The 21,589-nt window shown below is 39.6% G+C and overlaps 1 protein-coding gene across 3 annotated transcripts in view; it reads right to left on the minus strand.

Annotated features, from left to right (window-relative positions):
- Positions 1-1,400: 1,400 nt before the first annotated feature.
- Positions 1,401-21,589, minus strand: part of dok6 (docking protein 6) — a 57,744-nt gene continuing 37,555 nt past the window's right edge. For 2 of the 3 annotated variants that reach the window (XM_055037760.1, XM_055037758.1), the window contains 6 exons: positions 20,188-20,307; positions 17,023-17,212; positions 16,465-16,603; positions 15,269-15,374; positions 7,597-7,629; positions 1,401-5,535 (listed from right to left, as the gene is read on the minus strand). In XM_055037760.1, the coding sequence (XP_054893735.1) occupies positions 5,384-5,535; positions 7,597-7,629; positions 15,269-15,374; positions 16,465-16,603; positions 17,023-17,212; positions 20,188-20,307 (740 nt within the window). In that variant the 3' untranslated portion in view covers positions 1,401-5,383. The remainder of the gene's footprint in view (positions 5,536-7,596; positions 7,630-15,268; positions 15,375-16,464; positions 16,604-17,022; positions 17,213-20,187; positions 20,308-21,589) is intronic. The other variant, XM_055037759.1, reaches the window with a different exon arrangement.

A 21,589-nucleotide genomic window follows, 5' to 3' on the forward strand; every position in this document is an offset into this window, starting at 1 on the left:
CTTCTATTTGTATTCAATCTTTGGTTTTATCATAGGGCTATAAACTATGGGTTATGTTTTAAGTAGCTCCTTCTTTTTCTCCACAAATATGAAAAAGAACTCAAGTGGTTTTGGTCAGTGTTAATATGTTTCTTTCCTTTGTTTGTTTGGAAACATAAAACAATGGAACTAATATAAATATGGTTCATTTCAAAAAACATTATTCTAGCATACTTATAATGCTTGATGAATTATATATAAAATATTACTCACTAGCCCCTGTTCTTGGTAAGATCTTGTCTGTGTTTGTCTTGTATGATCGTGACTGGTATGGAAAAACTATAAATTTGAAAGCTGCCGCTAGTATCTAAAGCAAAGTTAAATAGGTTCAATGTTAAACAATTAGATGATGTCATGTCAGATTGCATCCAGCTCCTTCCTCAGATATTTCCCCCAATCTTTTTTTTTCTTAATAGCTGTGATTACAGCGACACTCAGAATAATCTAGTTGTCAGGACAAGTTACTGGTTTAAATTTTGGAGAGCATTATTTGGATTTACTCCAAAAACAAAATAAATAAATAAAAACTACAGCTTGCTCATTATATGTTAATTTCCCATTTAACATATAATTAATTCATCTTGGTGCTCGGAAGAAGAACGTTTTAGAAACGGCGCAAACCTTCATATTTAAAGACACTCACTGTATTTCCTGTTGGTTATTTGAGACATGTTTACTTTCAGGGCTTCCTCGGTTCTCGTTTCTAGGATTGAGACGCCTTCGACTTATGCCTTAAGAGAGGTTGGTGTCACACTTGTGTCACTGATCTGATTTACCACACTAGTGGGCACTGGCTCCTGTGGGTTGTTCACCTACTTGAAACGTGAAAAACAAAGGCCACATGAATCAAGATGTAAATGAGTCTGCCTCTGTACAGGAGTGCAGGCTTGATTGTGTGAGACCATTGCCTCTGTTCAAAGCAAAATGGTTTCTGTCTTGTAGGACTTGCTTTACATTTAAAAACACATTTTTAGCTGTGGTTCTGGCATGTTTGGCACCATAGGTAAACTCCACCCAAAAACAAGAAATCATGACAATTCTGGAGCTAAATAGAATGTGGCACAGTCCTTCAGTGAGTACATAAGAAAACTTATTTCAGCAATTCACATAAAACACCAACTCCAATGTTTTCCCATCCATAACAGCAATAAAAGAATTGACCAAGACACAACCAACAGATTGTTTTTTGGTATGGGCTCCCTTTTCTAATACCACCCGGGGTAACTGCCCATATCAAAAACCACCACTGGTTGTAACTTTTCGCTTTCCCCAAATGTATTCTAAACCCCCCTATAGTATGAACATTCAATTTATTACCCTTATGTTCATCAAAAACATTACATATGTACATTTGTGAAAACTGCAGTCCTAACCAGTTTATTCAAAGTGCTATTAACATAGAAAGTTAGGGAACACAAAACATAACGACATCTCTGCAAACAAATGAATACAGGAAACGACAAAAAAAATGGCAAATGAGCAGAATCAGCTGTAGCTTTTATCCAGGGGATTCAGTGAGTGCAACCCCAAACAGAAAGGGACTATTCCACATACATTTCACCACACTGCAACTAAAACAAGACAACTAGGGCACTACTGTGACCCAACGTTTCAACATATGTCTTTCTAAAGTGAAATGCTTGTTAAAGCATAAATAAATCAACATTTAAAAAAAAACAAAAGTATCTTAAGACAAAATGTGCTTGTAACTTTCCAACTAATTGGGTATAGGAGTGAATTAGTGGGCATGAAGCGGTGGCACGACAACATCAACAACAAAAGGACTCAAACGTGAAGAAAACTGCTTGGCAGCCTACATTTGATTGTCAATGAAAACCATTTTGTTTTTCCCCCTTAACTGTGCAAAACAGGAGAAAAACCTTCAATCTCTGCACTAAATATAGGCATGGGCCAGGTACCAGAGTCCAAAATGTCTCGCCATAGCCTACCATTCCTGTTTTTTCTTAAGAAGCCAGGAAAATCTTTGGGAGTGATTGGAGTTTTCTGAGGCTAAATCAGGGTTGCCTTTCCCCCACTCAGTCCTGTACACTAGGACATCTGGCTAAACTGAAGCTGAAATGTTTTTTGCTCATGCTTGAATTCTTTTAAAAAATATTTCTGATGAGAGAATAATTTATCGTCCAGATGTAAAAGTCAGCCTTCACTTTAAGGTTACTAAGCTAGAGTTGCCTTGCTTTTTTTAAATATGATCAGTTAATTTGGGTAAAACATTTTTTTTTTTCCACAGTGACTACCGTAGATAATTAATATTTTAAGATCATCATGAGAATCTCATACCAGCCCATACCTAATCTCTGGTGATGGTGGACAGTACAGTCGAAAATGTAGTCCTAGTCTCATGGCACATGGTCGAGAATATTTCCAAAACTCTTCTTAAGTTGTTTAGTTTTTAAAGTAAATCACAAACTAAGGTAACAATGGCTAACTTAGAGAGTCCAGTGTCTGCTTTGGTTGGCTGTCACCATCCGTGGTCAGCATCTGAAGGCACTAGTCTTTATCATGTAGAGTTGTGTGTTTTGAAAAAATATATTTGATTCATTCAACAGAATAAGGATTTAGTATTATTCCCATATTTTAACTACACTGCTAACATTCCTTCTCTCGCTCATTCTGTTACTAACACATGAGATACTTCAATTCACCGTTTTAAAATAGCTTAGCAAAGTTTTAGGCAATGTATTGTTAAAAGGAGATTAATACCATATCTGTTTCTGAGCTATCGAACTCACAATACAGTAGAGCTTGGCAATGAGAACATAATAGAGCAAAATTTAGCTTCCTTATGAGCCTCTTTAGAGGCCCTTGTACTGCAAAGATAACCAATATGAGAAATAGTGGTGACAGGCAATTTTTTCCCCCCAGCTATGAGCTATACGAAATAGCTAACTGATTTTACAAATCTGGGTTTGTTTCATAAATCAAGGTAAGCTATTGTGAGCCCTAGTATGGTTAGTGCATATTATCTCAGAGCCTAATCTGTATGGGGCACTCATATATATATATATGTCAGTTTGGATATATGAAAGCCTCATATATCCAAACATTACAGTAGTAATTAGCCAATAGGTGCACACTATGAGTATTGAACCTAAACCGTTCTCCACAGATGCCATTAAACCACATCTGGGGAGTTTGCAAAACCAATAAACAACTCGGACTTATTGTATCTTTCTTTGAACCATTTTTCACTCCTTTAGTACCTTGTAGTTAACAAAGGGGCTCCTCATTAAGAGTTGTTGCTATGTTTAGATCAGCGGAACGTACATTAGTCTCTACTTTACACCCTTAGTGTTTAAACTCAACAAGAAAATAGAAAGGGGCATATTACAATAGACCAGGTATTTCTTTTACAATAGAAAGTTCCCATTTAATGTACTTTGCATTAGGCTCACTTTTAAGAATCATTAAATCATTTTTTTTTCTATAAACACTGGGAAGAGGAAATGTATCTTGTTAGTAAAATGCAGCGCTGCCTTGTTAACCTACCGTTTCTCCTTCAATGACCTCTTGTTAGCAGAGACCGTGGGCACAAAAAAGTCTGGCTGACTGATTCTCTGTTTGACATACATATTGTGCAAGTTGAAATGAATGATCCAAGACACCAAAACACCAGAAGCCTACCAAGTATTGTTTATACCGCCGCACTGTCAGAAGAGCTGCAGGAACAGATGGATTCGTAATTGAGGCTTTCTGTCTCTGTCCTGCCTTTCTGTCACTTAATTCTTGGATCAATGATGTTCTCTAAACTATTTTAACCATTTTAGGAGTTTGTTTGACAGTAATGATGGTGAGAAAGGCAGGAAATACGAGCAAAACAGAGTAGGACAATGAAACTGCAGATTACTCAGTGTAATTTCTAGTAGAGGAGTTGGTTAATTGAGTGAGTAAAAAGTTTTTTTTTTGCTATCTTTATTACGATGTGCTCATTGGAGAGGTATGCATCTGCTTATCTGAGTTTTATGTTCTACAAATCATGATTAAAAAAATAAAACATAAGAAGTGGGGATTCTATTCTGCATTTTAGTAAAACTTGACTTGATATTTGTTTAAAATCTTGGTCTCAGATAGTCCAGAACAGCCAAGCTCACAATTTCTCACATTGCTACAATAAACTTTTATGTATTTTATTGGGAATAGGATCGAAATTGTGAAGGAATCCCAACGGTATGATGCTGCTACCATCTCGTTTCACATTAGAGAGTGGTAAATTCAGGGTTCAATGTTAATTTTTCTGCTGCACATCAATTTTTGTATGCAGGATGAAAAGCTTTTGACAACGGAATAATGAAAAGGTCCTGGAAATGTAAACATTTAGAAGTGATAAAAACTAACTCCATGCTTCACCAGTTGGAACCCTGGAAAGGCTTATATTTGCGGTTGTGCCGAATCACAAATATTTCTTTCACAGACACAAAAACATCAAAAACAACTTTCCCTGAATGCCTGATGTCATGTTTTCCTCCTCAAGAAACATTCTCTTAGCTTATTATGGACCCCAAATATGAATTTTATCTCTGGTTTGCATAACCCATCATCCCATCGGGTGACCCTTTTTTTAACACCTTTCTGCTAATGAACGGCTTATCAGTAACTTCTGACAGACAGAGCTTCAGAAGAGCTCAGATGCTATTAAAGTCAATTTGCTGTAGTGAAGAGTAATGCCAGCAGCTTAAAGCAGAGGCTGCAGGAGGGCTGCGCTTTTCATCATCTCTGACACGACGGTCCGCCCCAACCCATTTATGAATGACTTTTTTTTTTTTTGCTGGTTGAAGCTGATTAGAAAAGTTTAGCTGATTCATCGCTGCCATGGACATCAAGCTGTTTTGTTGTGTGAGGCATTGATCGATTTCACATTCTCGCGACAAAGCAGACGGGGGGAGCGGTGGGTAGGCGAGGGAGGGATTTGTGTCAAAACTAGTGGAGTTTCTCTTGAACTGGCTGCTGAGGCAGCACCTTGCCGGATTACGCCTGATGTTATTTCATCAACTTCAGACAAAAAAGTTTCTTAAAGCTGTTTTACAGCAGATATTTAGGTAATAGTGCCTTTAACTTTTCTCCAAGTGCTTTGCCTTAAAAAAATAATAAAATAAAGTAGAAAGTCATGCAGAGTTAAACAGAACAATGGCGACGAGAAACACTTTAAATAACACATAGAGGATTTTTGGTGCACTTTTAGAAGCTAACTCTGCAGTCGCAATTCACAATCCTCCAGGAGGATCCTTCTACAGCTTCTATAGGTATATTACACGTATCACTATACAGATTGCTGAATCCTCTCTACAGTGACGGGTTGAGTGTCCACAGCTGCTGAAGCTGCTCCCTGTCATTGAAGCGGTCCGAGGCTGCAACTGGATTCGCAGCCACTAGATGGCGACGGCGCCTCTTCTTGGTGGCGGTGACTCCTCTCCTCCTGCTCAGACAGAAAGCTGGGGAACGTCTGTGCCCGGGGGATAAAGGTCTTTGACAGCCCTGCTCCTGTTGAGGGGGACAAAAACAAAAAACAAACAAAAAAAAACAATTCAGCTGAACACATCGAAGAATATTCTTTAAAAGATTCCTATCAGAATAAATAAAAACTGAAACAAGCCACTGGAAACATCTGCAACGTCAATGTGCACTTCACTGTCCCTAGGAGTTCGTCACAATGACTGTTCCCACACTAGGATTATTTTGTAAATTCTGTGTGCCTTTAAAGGCAGCTAATGCGTTAGTGTGCAATAGATTCTTATGATTTATGACTAAATCTAACTTTAGTCCAAGTTAGATTTTCTTGTCAGTTGAACAGCTTCATTTCCCTGCGTCATTCTCCTAGGCCTGCGTCCTGCCGGCTCCCTCCGCACCTTAATTCAAATTAATTGAACCAATTTGCTCCGCAGTTCATATCGGTTAAATGCACTGAGAGGGAGTAATGGATACTCGACGGCGAAGGGCTGCTCCTGTCTAACCGTGAGAGCATTAATAATACATTAGTGCGCTGTTTGGAAGTGTGCACATAGAGGTGGGCCGAGGATAAAGCGACTGGCAAGCCGCTGACGGTGCACAAAAACAAGGAGGAAGTGGCCACTGATCAATATTTAAGGAGGTACGAAAAAAAATTAATAAATAAAAAAAAGGAACACAACGCTATTATAAACTTTAACCTGGCGAGTTCATGCTAACAAAGCCGGCCAAGAGAAGTGGCTGCACTTCAAAATATTGCTCTTTTTAACTCCAGAACTGTTGCAGATGCAAAAAAGGAGCTGATAACTGAATCAGACTGGAACCTGGGCAAATCCAAAAGCACGAGTATTCACACACAGCTTCTCACGCATTCAGTCACAACACAACCACAGACTTCCCTCAATGTGTTTTACTTAAGTTTCTTGTGATAAATCTGCTTTCATGTTGTTTCTGGGCATAGCTTCACAACTATGCACAGAGGCTGTGAGAAGTGAAAGAAAGATGCTACATAGTTTTGCAGTGAGAAATATGCAAATTGTGTTTCGTTTTGCAGTAACGCATTTTCACTGCATTTTGGACGATATCTCTATCGCAGTTTTACAGACCTGAAAATTTATATCTTCGTCAATTTCTCAGTTTTCTTTTTGCTCTTTTTGCTCAGTGAAATGTGAGAAAATGATTTACAAGCCTTGTCACAGATTACCGACTGGATTTAGAACTGGACTTTGACTGGACCATTGTAAGCCGTGACTGTGCTCTGGGTGTATATTCAGGGTTTTTTCATGAACCACCAGGACTCTTGTTTCCACCTAAGACAAGGACCATGCTGCCTTGGTGGTGGCAGCATGTTTTTTTTCTCACCATGTCAGTGTTGCCTTTTTGTTTACATGGTTTTGGTCTCATCTGACCATGCAGTGCACCTTATATCACATATGCTCCCATTGCTTGTGGTAGACTTGAAGCAGGACTTTTTTTAGGCCTTCTCTTCTGTTCTTCTACAAATACATTGTTTTTCCAAACTGAAAATCAAATGTAAATAATTATACTTATATTTTCCCCCATAAACAAACAGCCCTGCAACAGGCTAGAAATGTTAAATTTAGCCTCATCTCACCAGAGTACCTTCATTCATCTGTTTATAAAACTGTATAATTTCCCTTCCGCTTTAAAGCACCAGTTATTTGTGTTGGCTTATTCCATAAAATCCCAATTAAAACGTTGGAAGTTGGTGGTTTGTACGTGTTTATTTACCGGGATTGCTTCCATGACTCCACCAACTGGGACTTGGAATATATAATACAACATGACCCAGTGAGGCTGGTAATCAGTGTCAAGTGACAGGGCGAGTGTGTGTCAGAGCAACAGGGAGAGACAAGTCTAGTTAAAAATAAAAATAAAAAAAGAGGTGTTTGGGGGAAGGGGTGATATGCAAGGAAGGAGAAGGAGAAAGTGAGAATGAAAAACACAGAAAAAGCATTTTCATGTGTGAGCGGAGGGAACGGTTAGTGGGAGGAGGCACGGAGGGGCTGGCGTGGGTGTGAGTGAGGATGAGAATGAAATGGGATGCTCGGCGGCAGGTGAGTCATGCACACACACCTCTGTCTGTTAGTCTTTCCTCTCCACCACTCCCTGAAACAAAAGAGAAATACCAAGTTAGAAATGCAGCTCAGCGCATGCTGCAGGAACACAGAGACGGGGGTAAAGATGGAGGAACGCTCCTCTCTTCCCTGCAAGTTGAATTTAATAGATCGCTGAAACGACTGGTGTGCAACCAGGCATATCCTTTTCACATCTTTGCCAAGACAATCCCTCTCCTCAACCACGGCCAATTAAGGCTAAAGAAAAAAAAAAGAGAGAGAGAGACAGAAAGACGCGAGGCACTGAGCCCAGACAGGAAGGAGAGGGTGAAGCAGAGCCCATCATCCTCTCAGTCATAAACACGGCTGTCTAGGGACAGACCCCCGACGAGAGCCCTGCTTTTGGACGAGAGACAAACATGTAGACACACTTGCGAGAAAATAACAACAAAACCACAGAGAACCGCACAGAGGAGACGAGAGCGGGATGATGTTGGCGTCAGCATCCCTCCTCCTGCGCTCACACTATGAGAAGCAGACAGTGATTTGTCAGTGCCTTTTCATTACTGGGGAAGGTCATGTCGTCCTATCTGGCCTGGGGTGGCAGCTGCTGGGCCAGAGCAGACAGGACAGGCAGCGAGAAGACACACACAGACACACACACACACAGACACACAAAGAGGGAGAAACAACAGACCTGGATACACAAGCAGCTATTCATGCATGCATGTTGACACACACCTGTCCACACCTTCCTTCCTCCAACTGTAGCTGCCCAGATGGCAGTCTAGCAACATCTGAGACGCTCCATGTAACGCAGGCTCTACATTATGTGAGATAGCAGCTCCTGTGCCTTATTTTGCTGGTATTTTATATGACAGAGCCCATCATCCAGGTGATGCATGTTGGCCAGGAATGTTAAATTTAGTCTCACCTGACCAGAGCACCGTTTTCCAATTGTTAAATTTAGTCTCACCTGACCAGAGCACCGTTTTCCATGCATCTCCTACATGGTGTATGGTAAACTACGAATGGAACTTTTCTGGGTTTCTGACCTGCAGCTCCTCCAGAGTCATTATGGTCCTCTAAAGTGCTTCTCTGATTAATGCTCTGGTTTTTTTTGCCTGCCAGGCAATCCTGTTTTGGTTGCTGCAATCCCTACACTATTTTGACTGTCAGATGATGGATTGAACTTTGCCCTCTTGTCAAAAACTTGATTTAGTCAACATAAAGTTTGACAATAAATTAATCCAGAACAAAACAGCTGAACTGAAATCTACCATTCGCAAATTTTCTTTTAGAAGTTCATATTTTGCATCTACATCTACATATTGTTCACGCTGCCTGCTGGAAGGCAGGGAAGTGTCATCACCCTGTTCTTCCATCATTCTGTCTTTTGATTCTTTCCACCTCTTGGTAAAATCCCTTTAGTATCACCCCCGGGCGGATCAAACAGAGTACAGCGCTCCATTTCATTAGAATTGCTAATGCTCCAGCAGTAAACTTTGGAGTGCAATAAAGCACGGAGTGAGCAGGAGGATGAAGGGACAACTTGTAAATGGGTAAACAAAAAACAGCAACGACAAGAACGTATGGATTACAGTCCCTTTTCCCTTCCAGTATGAAAGCTGGTAATTGAACCATTTCTGACAGGCATGGTAACTTGCTTCTCCGGCTCCAAAACTTTAAAGTGCACTTATTTCTTTGCATCAGCAAACCTGGAGAAAATGGCAGTTTTTCACTGAAATGCAAACGAGTGAATCCCATTAGGAAAGCAGGGGTGGAAGACAGCGGAAAGTAGATATATTGTATTCATGGAGAATACACTGCAAGTTTCCGGGGGAATAAAACATTTATCTGACATCTTTCTAATACGCTCTGTTCTGCTTTGTAATCGTAGTAAACAAAAGTTCTAGGAGGGATTTCTAGGACATTTTTAGCTGCAGAAACAGAAAAGAAATCTGATGTAAAAACATATTAAAATGAATCAGTTCTGCTTCTTCAGTGCCTGGTTCCCCGATAACTCAAGCAAACAAACAGGTGAATCAACCTCAACAGGGCGAAAAGGAGCCATGTTCCTTAATTATTTCTCCATACCCACAGGGTATTTGAAAGCAGCCCAAGCATGACTCAGCAAATTGACTGTGCTGATTGGATATTCATCATGTGTGAGCTGAAAGAGCCAAGGAGCAAACACAGCCAGCCACAGAGGTCCAGAAAACCTGTTTTCTGACTGCCATTGAGAAATAAATGACACTATAACAATAATGGCAAAACTGGAGAGAAATGAAGCATTAAACTTTCACCTTTTTTTTTCTTTTTTTGTTACATAATGTGTATATTTCTTTTAAAATGCTAAGTGCTTTTTTCCCCTCAGATTTGAATGATTGCTGATCTTTTTCTTCCTTTCTTTTTTTTTTTCTTTACAAACAACCACAATTTGAACTGTAGTTTGAGGGATTTTATGTGATTGAACAATGCTAAATAGCACATTTTGAAATGAAGTAGCATAGCAACATGTTTTTGTTTTCTTGTTTTGGTAGGAATAAAAATCCAAATCATGTATTTGCATGCAGCACTAGTTATTTTTATGCCCTTTATACCCTTTACCATGAAAAAACCCCCAAAAAACCTATTCTCGGTCAACATTAGCAGCATTATGCCTTGAAGATGCTTTTCTTTAGCAGGGACAGGGAAGCAGGTCAGAGCTGATAAGAAGATGAATTGAAATATATACTGGTTGATTCTGCTAGAGGCTGAAAAAATACTTGAGACTTCGGCAGAGGTTCACCTTTCAGCTGGACAACGAACCTGAACATACAGCCACAGCCACATATGGCTACTTTGAAGTGAAAACAAAGTGTACATTTCTCTAAATGTTTCAAAGCCAGTGTTGAAATACCCTTCTACCCTTAGATGTAGCAAGATGTGGTTCTTTAATGCATCAAGTTTGCATTCGTAATGTGGTAAAGTTCATTAAGTATGAACACTTTAGCGCGGCACTATCATTCGGGGAAAACCCATATTTACTTGGAAATATTGCTTCAATTCTAAATTAATTCAAGCCATTTAAGTTGATTCAAATATCGAGTCGGCTGGGACACTGCATCTACGACTTTTCAGTGTGCAAGAGGTATGCAGAAATTAGTGCATTCAAATAGAAGATGAACACTTGGAATAGTCACTTAAGGTCATTCTATGTGTAATCGCAAACAGAATGAGTATGAGGTACAGAAAAGAAACAAACCTGTAGTCTGACTGTCCAAATGTGAAATTCTGCAAATTGAGAGCAGAGGGACTATTTTATAAGTGTACAGTTCAAAAGTTAGCACTGGTCATTATACAGGGATAAATTAGAGCACATAGTGAGTAAAATTCATGTATATGTATTGATGTTGATTAAGTTAGGTTTAAGAGGAGCATAAAATACTCAGTGCCAACAACATTCATATTTTTTGGCACCCCTGAAACAGGGATGTTATAAGACTTAAAATGAATTAAGCTTTTATCACAGTAGCACAGTATTACACTGAGAATCTTCAAAAAGCATTGCCTTTAATTTTAGATAGGTTATTTAAAATGAAGTTATTTCTATAGGAATCTTCTGCCTTATTCTCCTTCTATGTCAGCAATCGTCAAAGGCACAAGGACCTTTGATGATTCCTCTCAGCAAAATCCCTCTGGATTGTCCTGGCTCCTCCATTTCTGCTCACCCTGCAGGTTTTCAAAAGCATTTAAGTTTGGGGACTACGGTGGCCAGGAAGGTGGTGTCTACTGTCTTCATCTGGCCAGATGTTTTGCTCCATCATCCTGCTGAAAAACCTAATGACAACCCCTGTTTTGCTCTCTTGTCAAAGACCATCAGATGTAAAATTTGTTTATGATGCCATGCACTATACCAAGAGTTCATTGGAAGAAAAACAATCCCACAACATCACTGATCGTCCACCGCTGGCAGTGGGAATGAAGTGCTTTAAGCATAAAGGTCAACTTTAGATTCATCCTATCAAAGCTCATGATTCCAGTGGCATTTGGCAAATTGGCAAGTTTCATTTGTAATAATAGCATATAAAATTGTTCACTTAATGTACATGCCAACAACCAGTTGGCATGTACATTTTGTCTAAGGGTGGATATGGTCTCTTTCTGAGCCTAAGAAAACTCTGTTTGTTGCAACTCTTAAATAGATTGAATTTATTATAACTAATTTATGAAATTAGGTATTTTATTTGATCAAGTCTTAGTCTTTTTTGTTTGTTTCCTTTTTTGGTAAGATAAACAATACCTTTATTTAATGGCATGTATTTTCCATTTTGAGGAGTGGCTGAGGGAATGTGATCTCCAAAAGTTACTATGGAGTCTCTGATTTACTTAAATATACTTTACACATCGTTATAAGAGATACCATTATGTGCGAAGACACTGTTCTAAAGAAAATAGAAAATAGTGTATTAAAATTATATAAAATCACCAAATTTTTGATGTTTATTTAAGAGTATCAGAGTAAAAGATGCTGGGTAGACTGTAGGGTAATAACCTCTATGCGTGGAAGCAGAGGCTACAAACCACTGTGCCTCTTGTATGTCCACATACAGAAACAGGATGTAAATTTCCTCCCAAAAGTTGGAGACCTGTTGTCCAGGCGGAATCGATTAAGTAATTCTGTGGTTGGATTCATCCCAGAATGACCTGTTTCCGTGATAAAGAAGTTGTGTGTCTTCTTGTGGCTTTTTGCAGTCCAAACACTTGTCACAGTTTGAATTAAACTCTCAGCACCCCCCACGAATCACCTTCTAGACCTCCTTGTTCGACAGGACCTCAAACACACTGATGCGTTCAATTTATTCATGGGAAACGAGGGGACGCAATGACAGTGCTGCATCCATATGAGCAGAAGACTGCGGAAAGGTTGCTGCGAACCGGACAGATACATGAGGAAAGTGTGGGAGGACCGAGGTGCCAAGGTGATGGATCACCGAGAAGCTCGTCTGCTTTCCGTAGTTTAGAGAGCATGAGTTTGGCAGCAGTCTTTGCAAAGAGGGAGTCGGCGAAGAATTAACCCTGAGGTGAACGTTTTCTACCGGTTGGTTTTTTTGCGATGCACAAACATGTTGATGTTTGGAACAGAAAGCTCACAGCTTGCTTTCAAGCTTATCAGGACACAATTAAATGATAATGAGAGGGGAAAATAACAGTCTTCACTTTTAAAAAGAAAATGATGACGTCAGAGCGACTTTCATCTTTGCCTGGCTTTCGTTTTTTTTTTTTTTTTTGCTCTATCAGTGAAAACCAAAAGGCCCATAATCCTCAGATAAGTCTTCTAATCAACTAATACCATGGACAGAGGATAATCGCATCAGCTCACTAATCAGCTTCCTGCCTCTGGTCTCATATAACGTGCAAATACTCTCACATTTACACTTCCTTACATACATGTGCAGAAAATGAGCATGGAAAACACATAGTGCCATCCTTGGATGCTACAGAGTAGCTGCTGCATTATTAATGTATTTGTGGTCAGTTGAATGCATTTGTTGTAGATTAATTACAATCAGTTGATAGTCACAGGCAACTTCAAATCTTGAGTGAGATGGAGGTAAACATAGGAAAGGGCGTTCTTGTTATTGATGGTGTCTTATTCCTGCTCCGACAAGCAGCCCACATTATCAGTCTACCTTCACCGTGCTTTCTTACTCAGCAGATGTTGTAAGACCTTGTTTTTAAAAAGAAAAACAAGGACATGTTGACATATCCAACAAACAGTTTTCAAATGAAGTTATGAAAATGCTTTGTTTTTGTCTGTGCAGGCCCGCCGGATAATTCTGCACAGCAAATTTACAAACATGATGACTTCACAGAGGCAATTTGATCCTTCTGGTAACCCACGTCTCCCACCGCAACTTTCTCCATTGTAGCTTTAAAATAATCCACAAGCAGAACCAGATTGTTGTCATGGGTCAAGGTTTCGCGTAGCACAATATAGGATAGAGATTTAGGAAAATGTCAAATGCTGGGTCTCTTTTCACTTCTTTTAAACAGAAACTAACCTTCACAGAAACTAGGAGAGAATAACAAACACCCCTTGCTCATGAGTAAGATCTGCGTACGGCAAGAACATAACTGTTTCCTGGAAAATTAATTTCAATCCAACAAACATTCCAGAAATGCCCACCCAGTTTGAACTAAACACTTTTTTTCCCCATTTTCTTGTTATGTAAAAAGGTTAACGTTTCGATTAATACAACCCTAACTTCAAGGTAAAAAAAGTAGCTATAATGAATTGAATAACCACTCCTGAAACAAACAGACATTAAAATGTCTATGCTTACCTGCTGTAACAATGTTTAAACACTAATTGGCCTTTGTTATAAAACCAGTTAGTTTCATTTAGCGTTTCTGATTAAACTCCTGAGAATAACGATATTGCTAAAATGCACAAATGGCCTGCCAGCACACAACGCAAAAAAACGTGACTTGGGTTCCCACGTGTGGCACTTCAGGACGAATCGGTAAATAATGTCCATGGCAACAACCAGGTCTAGCTGCGAACCAATGGGAGGAGCAGCGATCAAAAAGTAGTAATAAAAGTTGTTACATTTCTTATATAAGATAAGATAAATACTTCTTTGTAATATTAGGTGCTCTTTTCTGTTCATTGTTTTGTTTCTAGCCTGAATATTTTTAATTAGATTATCACAAAAAAATAATTAACCATATAAATCAAAGAGCAAAACTCAAAGAGTCATTACACTGGAGTGATGAATTTTATGTTTTTAATTCTGTCAATTATGGTGATTATAGGTTACAGCTGATGAAAACCCAAATTCAATTCAATTTCTCAGAAAAGTATGATATTACATAAAGAATTTTAATGAGAAATGTAATGCCATGACCTTGTTATGGCCTACACCAGTGGATGAATAACATTTTGGTAAGTAAATCAAATAGGGACATAATAACAACACAAACAGCATTAAAAACAATATATTGTTTTGTTTCTTTTTTTATCTTTTTCGTTTTTTAGTTTGATTTCTTAAGAGGTTCTCAAGACCCACAACTGGCTGATTTTCATCAACTTTGGAAACCACTGTATTATCCAAAACCTTCACCAAAAAGGTTGACGGAAGGTGTCGTTGCATCAAAAAGTGCAACGACAGTGACTAATAAAGAGTGCTATTTGAAGCACATTAAGTGAAAGTTGAGCAAAAGGAAACATTTTTGGTGAAAATGGTGCACAATAACATGCTTATGAAGCAAACCCAAGCAAATTTTAGTGATGGACTGTGGGTACAACAAAATGAACCCTGAGTATGTATTGGTATACATGGATATACTTTTCAACAGGCAATAATTGCTACATTTAAATCCTACTTTTATTTTTCTAATGTAATATTGTTGATAAACTAAATTTTGGGTTTTCATTAGCAAAGAAATTACCATCCCCAAAGTAATAAATCCCTTTAATACATTTCTGTCATAATCTACATAAAAATTTAAATAGTATCATCAAAATACATAAACATTTTATTACCTTTTTTATGTATTGAATGCACTCTCTGCACAGCGCAGCTAAAGCTCAGTCATTGTAAAAGTCCTCATTAGCCGTGTTTGTTATGATCTCCGTCTCAGTGTAGTTCCAAAGTCGAAGAGCTTCACGGTGATTTTGATAATTAGTAAATTCTCCCGTGTACCTTGGTAACTGTAGAGATCCCCCACACTGGCTTGGCGCGTGATGTGCTGCCAGTAGGCACTGCGTGGCAGGGAGATGGACTTGGTTAGCGTCTCTCTGGAGTGAAACTGAAACAGACAGAGTCAGAGAGAAGTGCATCTCACTTTTCTGTCACTTTCGGGAGAAAGCTGATCTGCATTTGTCAACGCATGAAGAGGTGTGAATAGTAGCACATATTGAAGGCTGAGCTGCATATCTCCAGGCTGAGAAAGTGTTTGCTAGGTTTGAACATCAAGACACAGATTTTTCTTTTCTTTAGCCTATCTTCTCTGCAAAATTCTTGAAGCTCAAATTTGTAGAGTGCACAACAAGTAGAAATAGGACTCCTGTTGTCAGATTCTCCCACCTGAGCTGAAGCTCTCTGGAGCACCTCCAGAGTTACCATAGATCACTTGGCTGCTTTTCTGTTGCGACTTTTGAGGGAAAGTGCTTCCTCTGAATTATGACTACAAATTAGAATCAAAATTTTCATTGATTTTTACTGTTTCTTCCACCTCCCAATTGTGCACTATATATTATGCACCTACTTCGTTTAAAATTCCAATAAAATACATTGAAGTTTGTGTTTGCAGCGTGAGAAAATGTGGAAAAAGTGGTAAGGGGACTTTTGCAAGGCGCTGTACATTCCAGAAAGAAACTTTGAAGATGTAAAGTGTACCAATGCCAAAACAAATTGCAATGTACGCACAGTTCTTATCGCTGACAGCGGCTGCTTTTGGAAATGTTCCCTAAATTGCAGGGTCCAGGAGAATGGCCATATGGTCAAGGCTCATCAGACACAGGGCATGGCGATGTAAACAAAGAATGCAGATGACAGTGAAAAGGAAGGAAGGAAGTGATGAATGATTGTTGTGAGGGAAGGAGGGAGAGAAGGCCAAAACTCTGGGGTGTCTGAGAGCTCCTGGTCCAACACACAATTATGATCAAAGTCAGGACTTCTTAATTACACGTCCCTATAAAAAACACAATTCTGATCATCCAAGCAGAAAGTGAATCCATTTCGTAGCTTTTATACACACTTCTCTGTGTTTCTTTGAGACTGACGTGACGAACGCAATGTAAGGAATAATAAAACGAACTCACTCTGAAATATAACCACAGTAATGCCATATGCAGCAGCTGATAAGAGATAAACAAACCCAAAACACATAAGCGTACCTGGGAGCTCTTTTCCATCTCCTCTATCATCCTCTCATGCTGCTGGGCGATGGCCAGCGTGGCCGAGTGGACCCGCTGGTAGATCATCTCGCCCTCCCGGGTCTGGAACGTAAACAAACCCTCTCCTGTGTCACACATCCTGTGCCAAGAACACACACACACAGAGACACACTTTGATTGTGCTCACTCTCAGATTGCTCATTTACAAATATGCATGGTTGAATGTTAAGGCTGCAGTGAGGACGGCGAATGCAAGTGGACTCTTCTCTCCTCTCCCCGAAGGCAAAAGACATACACAGATAGAGACAGTTTCAGAGAAAAGTCTGTCACATCATCATCATCATCATCATCATCATCATCATTGCCTGAAGGCCTCAGCAGCACATATCCCACCTGGTTTTCAAAGCTTCTTTGTGAAAAGTTGTCATTGCGTTTCCATAAATGTGTTGTTATTGCTTTTTTTGTTTTGTTTTTTGTTGTTGGTGGGGGGGGCTTCTCCCTCTTGCTGCTGGCATTTAAATTACACAAGCTAGCGGAAGCACACACACACACACACACCTTCCGGACTCAAACGTGAACCAGGTGGAGTCCCGGCCGTATCTGCGCAGGGAGCTGAGGGGCCACATGACGAGCTTGAGGCGGGCATTGTGAATGTCCCACAGGTAGATGTTTTCGTGGGTGATCTGCATGGTGCACTCCCCGTAGATGTCCAGGTTTGGCGTGGGCATGAGGTACACGTTGAAGCGCTCTGAAATAAACAAAGTAGAAAATCCATGTTTTGAACACCATAGTTAAAGTTCAATCAGAGAAACCACTTTAGAGCAAATAGAAATCGGTGTCGGCCCACTAAACTGTGATCGAAGCATCTCTGGTCTTTTTAGCTACAACTGAACATCTGCCAGCTACTAAATATATTTATATGGACTAAAATCTCCAAGACAAAACAAGAATGCACAAATTATTCTAATTCTAATATTTTTAGATATATTTAGTTAACCCTTGCTCTGGATAATAATAAGTTCATCACAATTAATCAGATTAATTTTGTAAGCCCTAAATCAGAGTGATCCAACTTGAGATCACTCAGGATTACCAAAATATTCCCTGTTTAATAAATTATAAATTAAAGACTTAAAGAACCAGCAGAGAGATTGTTTTATTACATTTTTTTTTTTATTCAGAAGTTGACATACACTACGATTATTACTACACCTTTGGGCAATTTCCAAATGCCTAAAGGTGACACGTTCACCTGTTTACACAATTATACACAAACAAAAACACCATGTCAATGTTCAGATGTGTTCTGTGTCTCAAAGCTGAATGTGTTTCGAATCAACCCCAGAACAAAAAGAAGCAAAAAATAAAAACCTTGTCCCAACAGGATGTGGAAGGCCATTCAGTAAGAAGGAAACCATCACTCCAAATATGAAAAGCCAGATTAACTTCTTCAAATGCACTTGGGCATAAAAGTGAAGACGTTCATTTTCGGAAAAATGTCCTGTAGTTTGTTGGAACTAAGACTGAAGTGTTTGTCTGTGCCAAACATCATTACATGTGGAGGAAAATAGAGGAAAGGCTGCCACTTTGAGAAAAGCATCTGAACTATGAAGCATGAAGCATGAGTGTGGGGACCTCATGTTGTGAGGGTATGAACTTTAAAAAGAAAATAGATCACTGAATGGATAAATGACATGATTTGGAAATATTGAAGCGACATCTTAAATTATCATCCAGGAAGTTGAAGAGTGGGTAGCAGTGGATCTTCCAAAGACAATAACCCCAAGCATACTGCCAGTTGTTTACAAAGTGGGTCAAGGACAAGGAAGTCGGTATTTTGGAGTTGATATCATGAAGGACACCAAATCATCCGACCCAAGGCACACAGATGAAGCGGCAATTCTACCAAACACTAAAAACTGCTTTTACAAAATATGTAAATATCCGGTTTCAACTGCAAATTCATCAACTTGCTCTGGCATGTCGCCCAGGTGTTTTTGCTGAAGTGATTCCATTCCCTTCCTATTGCATAATTATATAGTCTGAGCTTCAATACAGTCACTAATGATGGGTTTCAGTTCTTAAATTCGCTTGTTTTTCCAATGCAAACGTCTTTAAATACACACTTTCCTACGATGAAGGAGCTAGTAGAAGATGACCTAAAAACAAAGTTTTGAATTAATTGCCTAAATAAATAATTTTGAGCAACCTTTCAGAGGAGAATCTTTCCTCCAGGTTGTGAGGAAGAAATAATGTGAGGAAGAAATTCCTCAACTGGGTTCGTTGCTTTTCTTCATCGCAAAATTGTAGCTTTGTCACATCATAATGACACAGCAAGAACTGCAAACTGAAAAAAAAATACTATCAGAGAACAAAGGACGAGCAAAGGAAAGACAGATGGAAGAGAGGTAGGTCATAAGGACAGAACAGAAGAAAATACAGAAAGGAGCAAAGACATAAAGAGAGAAACAAATGAGGACTCAAGAAAAAGAATTAAAAAAACGAAAGAGGAAGGGGAAAGAAAAGTAACAAGGGAATAAGAGATGGGAATGAAGGCAGGAAAGCAGGAAGGAACAAATGACCATTTAAACGAGGTGACGGGGAATAAGGTTTGAACAGATAAACATTTTTTAAAATTTCTATTCAGTCCAAGAGAATACTGAAAACAAAATGTAGACTCTTCCAGAATCTAGTTTTATTTGTCAATTAATTCTCCATCCAGAAAGCGGAAACATAGCGCCCTGCTTATAGACAATGTCATGATCTATGTTCCCAAGGCACTTCACTAACTCTAGGGTATGGAAAAATAAACTCTGCCCCCTGCTGTTCTGGAGGCATTGAAAGTTTAAACGACAAGCTGGAGATTCTGAGTTCACTCAAAGCAGCAGCAGAAATGTGCTGGTTCAGGGAGCTTCAATGTCGCACGGCTTGAACGCCTTATTTGAACAAACCAAAGAAGGGTTGTGTCAAAACCTTGCACTCTGATATCTTACATAAAAGAGGCCAAGTATAGTTGAGGGGTACAATTTCGCTTCATAGCTGCAGGGAAATGAAATCCATCAAAATGAAAGCAAGTTTTTCTTTTCTTCTTTTTTCAATTACTCGCTCTTTTAAAACTCTAAACTGCTCCGTTTGGACTGTTGCCTTTTCAATTTCCTTCACAACTTTACAAATTATACACAGTGAATGAGCTGCTCCACAATAGTGCCTCCTCTTCTTTTTTTTATTTTATTCCCATTTTCTGAGAGTGGAATATATATTTATTTCGCACGGCTTTGGGAGCCATAATCTCATCCATCTCAATGACAAGCTTCATTACGAGGGAAGCCAGTAATGCACAGCACTTCTCATTAGGCCTGGAACAGAGCCCCTGCCAGAGCCTGTGACCTGTATTTCCACACACACAAACACGCGTACACACGCAGGTTTCCTTTGACGTCCCACATTAAAAACAAACCTCTGAAGCCCAAAGCTGGAGGATAGTGAGATCATACAACGAAACTCTCCAACAGGGGACTTGAAATCAAATATTGACAAAAATGGCCCTTATTAGCAGAGCCTAATTGGACATTGTCCGCTTCACTCCCCTAACCCTCTGAAGTCTCGGCTGCTTTAATGCAAACAGGCCCCATACGCAACAGATAAGTGCTTGGAGGAGGGCTGATTGAGAGGGATTGACCCCGAATAGCTGCGTGTGTTAGCTGGGACTAATTGGGCACTCACCGTTCTGCTCCCGCTGTACTCCTGCTGCTAACAGGTCCGGCTCTCCGAGGCTGATGTCGTTGAGACGGGTACCCAGGCACTCCACGCACAGCAGCTTGCACCATTCCTCGGCGTCCAGCTCTGCTCACAGCAGTACAGAGTCAGTGCAGTTGCTTTCATACAAACATGAATCCCTTGAGTGAGTATTCATAATAAAGTGATGCATGGCAAAAAAAAAAAAATACAGTTACAGCTATCATTCACTGGTAGATAAATATGAAAGTCAGAATTATATTTATACAAAATTTGAAGCCAATCATTAAAGAAATGGTTCCAGTATTCCAATCTCAAAGCGTGTGTCTGATATTTCAGTGGCTTTTTGTTGGTGAGGAAAAACTGATAATAGTAGTCAGCCAAACATTCAAGCAGAAGCCAAGAGGCTCACAGTAACTCAAATGGATCACAGCTCAGGCAGAAGATTCTGATGACAGAACAACTATTAATTGTGCTGCTACAGTATGTGACCTTTTAATCAGTGTACAATTAATAAATTAAAAAATCTAATACAATTTATGATTCATAAATCTAATACCTTGCATAAATTTGAACACGTGTTGAAATGGCCCAATCAAAGTGCAGGTCTATATCCATTTGAGAATCTCTGGCACTGACAATGTTTTTCAGATGAGGAAAGTTGGGTGTAATGCAAAAACTTGTAGCTATGATTAAAGCAAAAAAATGTTTCTACGAAATATTCCCAAACTGTTTCTATGTCACAATCACATGTGCTACTTTGTGTTGGCAAAACAAGGTTTGGATTGAAAAAATGAAAATAATGTGGGAAGGTCTAAGAGGAAGTGGAACTGTGGCACTGTACCCATTACTGACCCCTTTTTATTTCTATCAATCAATACAGATAGATCAAAAGCTTACGGAACGGGTGTGAGAGGCATTCAATCGCTGGGGAGCATTTGGTGTAAATGGTGGCGTTATGCAACAGCCTGTTTGTTAGATCAACTGGAAAATGCAGATTGGACAGAAGGGTTAAGGAAAGGTTGGCGGCTTTTCGAAGCACTTTATTCACACAGGAGGAAGCAGAAACACAGCAGCTCCGGCAATTCAGCTCTTTCCTCGTGCTTTCATTAACTCCCCTTGCTGTGGCCTTTAAGTGTTTCTAAACTCCCACACTTTTTTAAGGCCACTGAGTGGAAAGTCAGCCAAACAAACACTTCATCAGCACAGCGGCGTCCAGGCTACGCTACGTTGTGGCGCATCAGGAGACGCGGCAGAAAGACGTCTTCCGCGTGTGCATGTGTAGGTGAGTGAAGGAGGAAAAAACACGACGGTGCTTTTTGCGTTAATGAGTGTTTACAAACACACGGCAAGCCAGAGTCAGGTATGCAGGAATCAAATCAGGAGACGC

This window comes from Poeciliopsis prolifica, unplaced genomic scaffold, assembly GCF_027474105.1.
Source record: "Poeciliopsis prolifica strain line A6 unplaced genomic scaffold, Auburn_PproV2 SCAFFOLD012, whole genome shotgun sequence".
NCBI classification, from domain to species: Eukaryota; Metazoa; Chordata; class Actinopteri; order Cyprinodontiformes; family Poeciliidae; genus Poeciliopsis; species Poeciliopsis prolifica.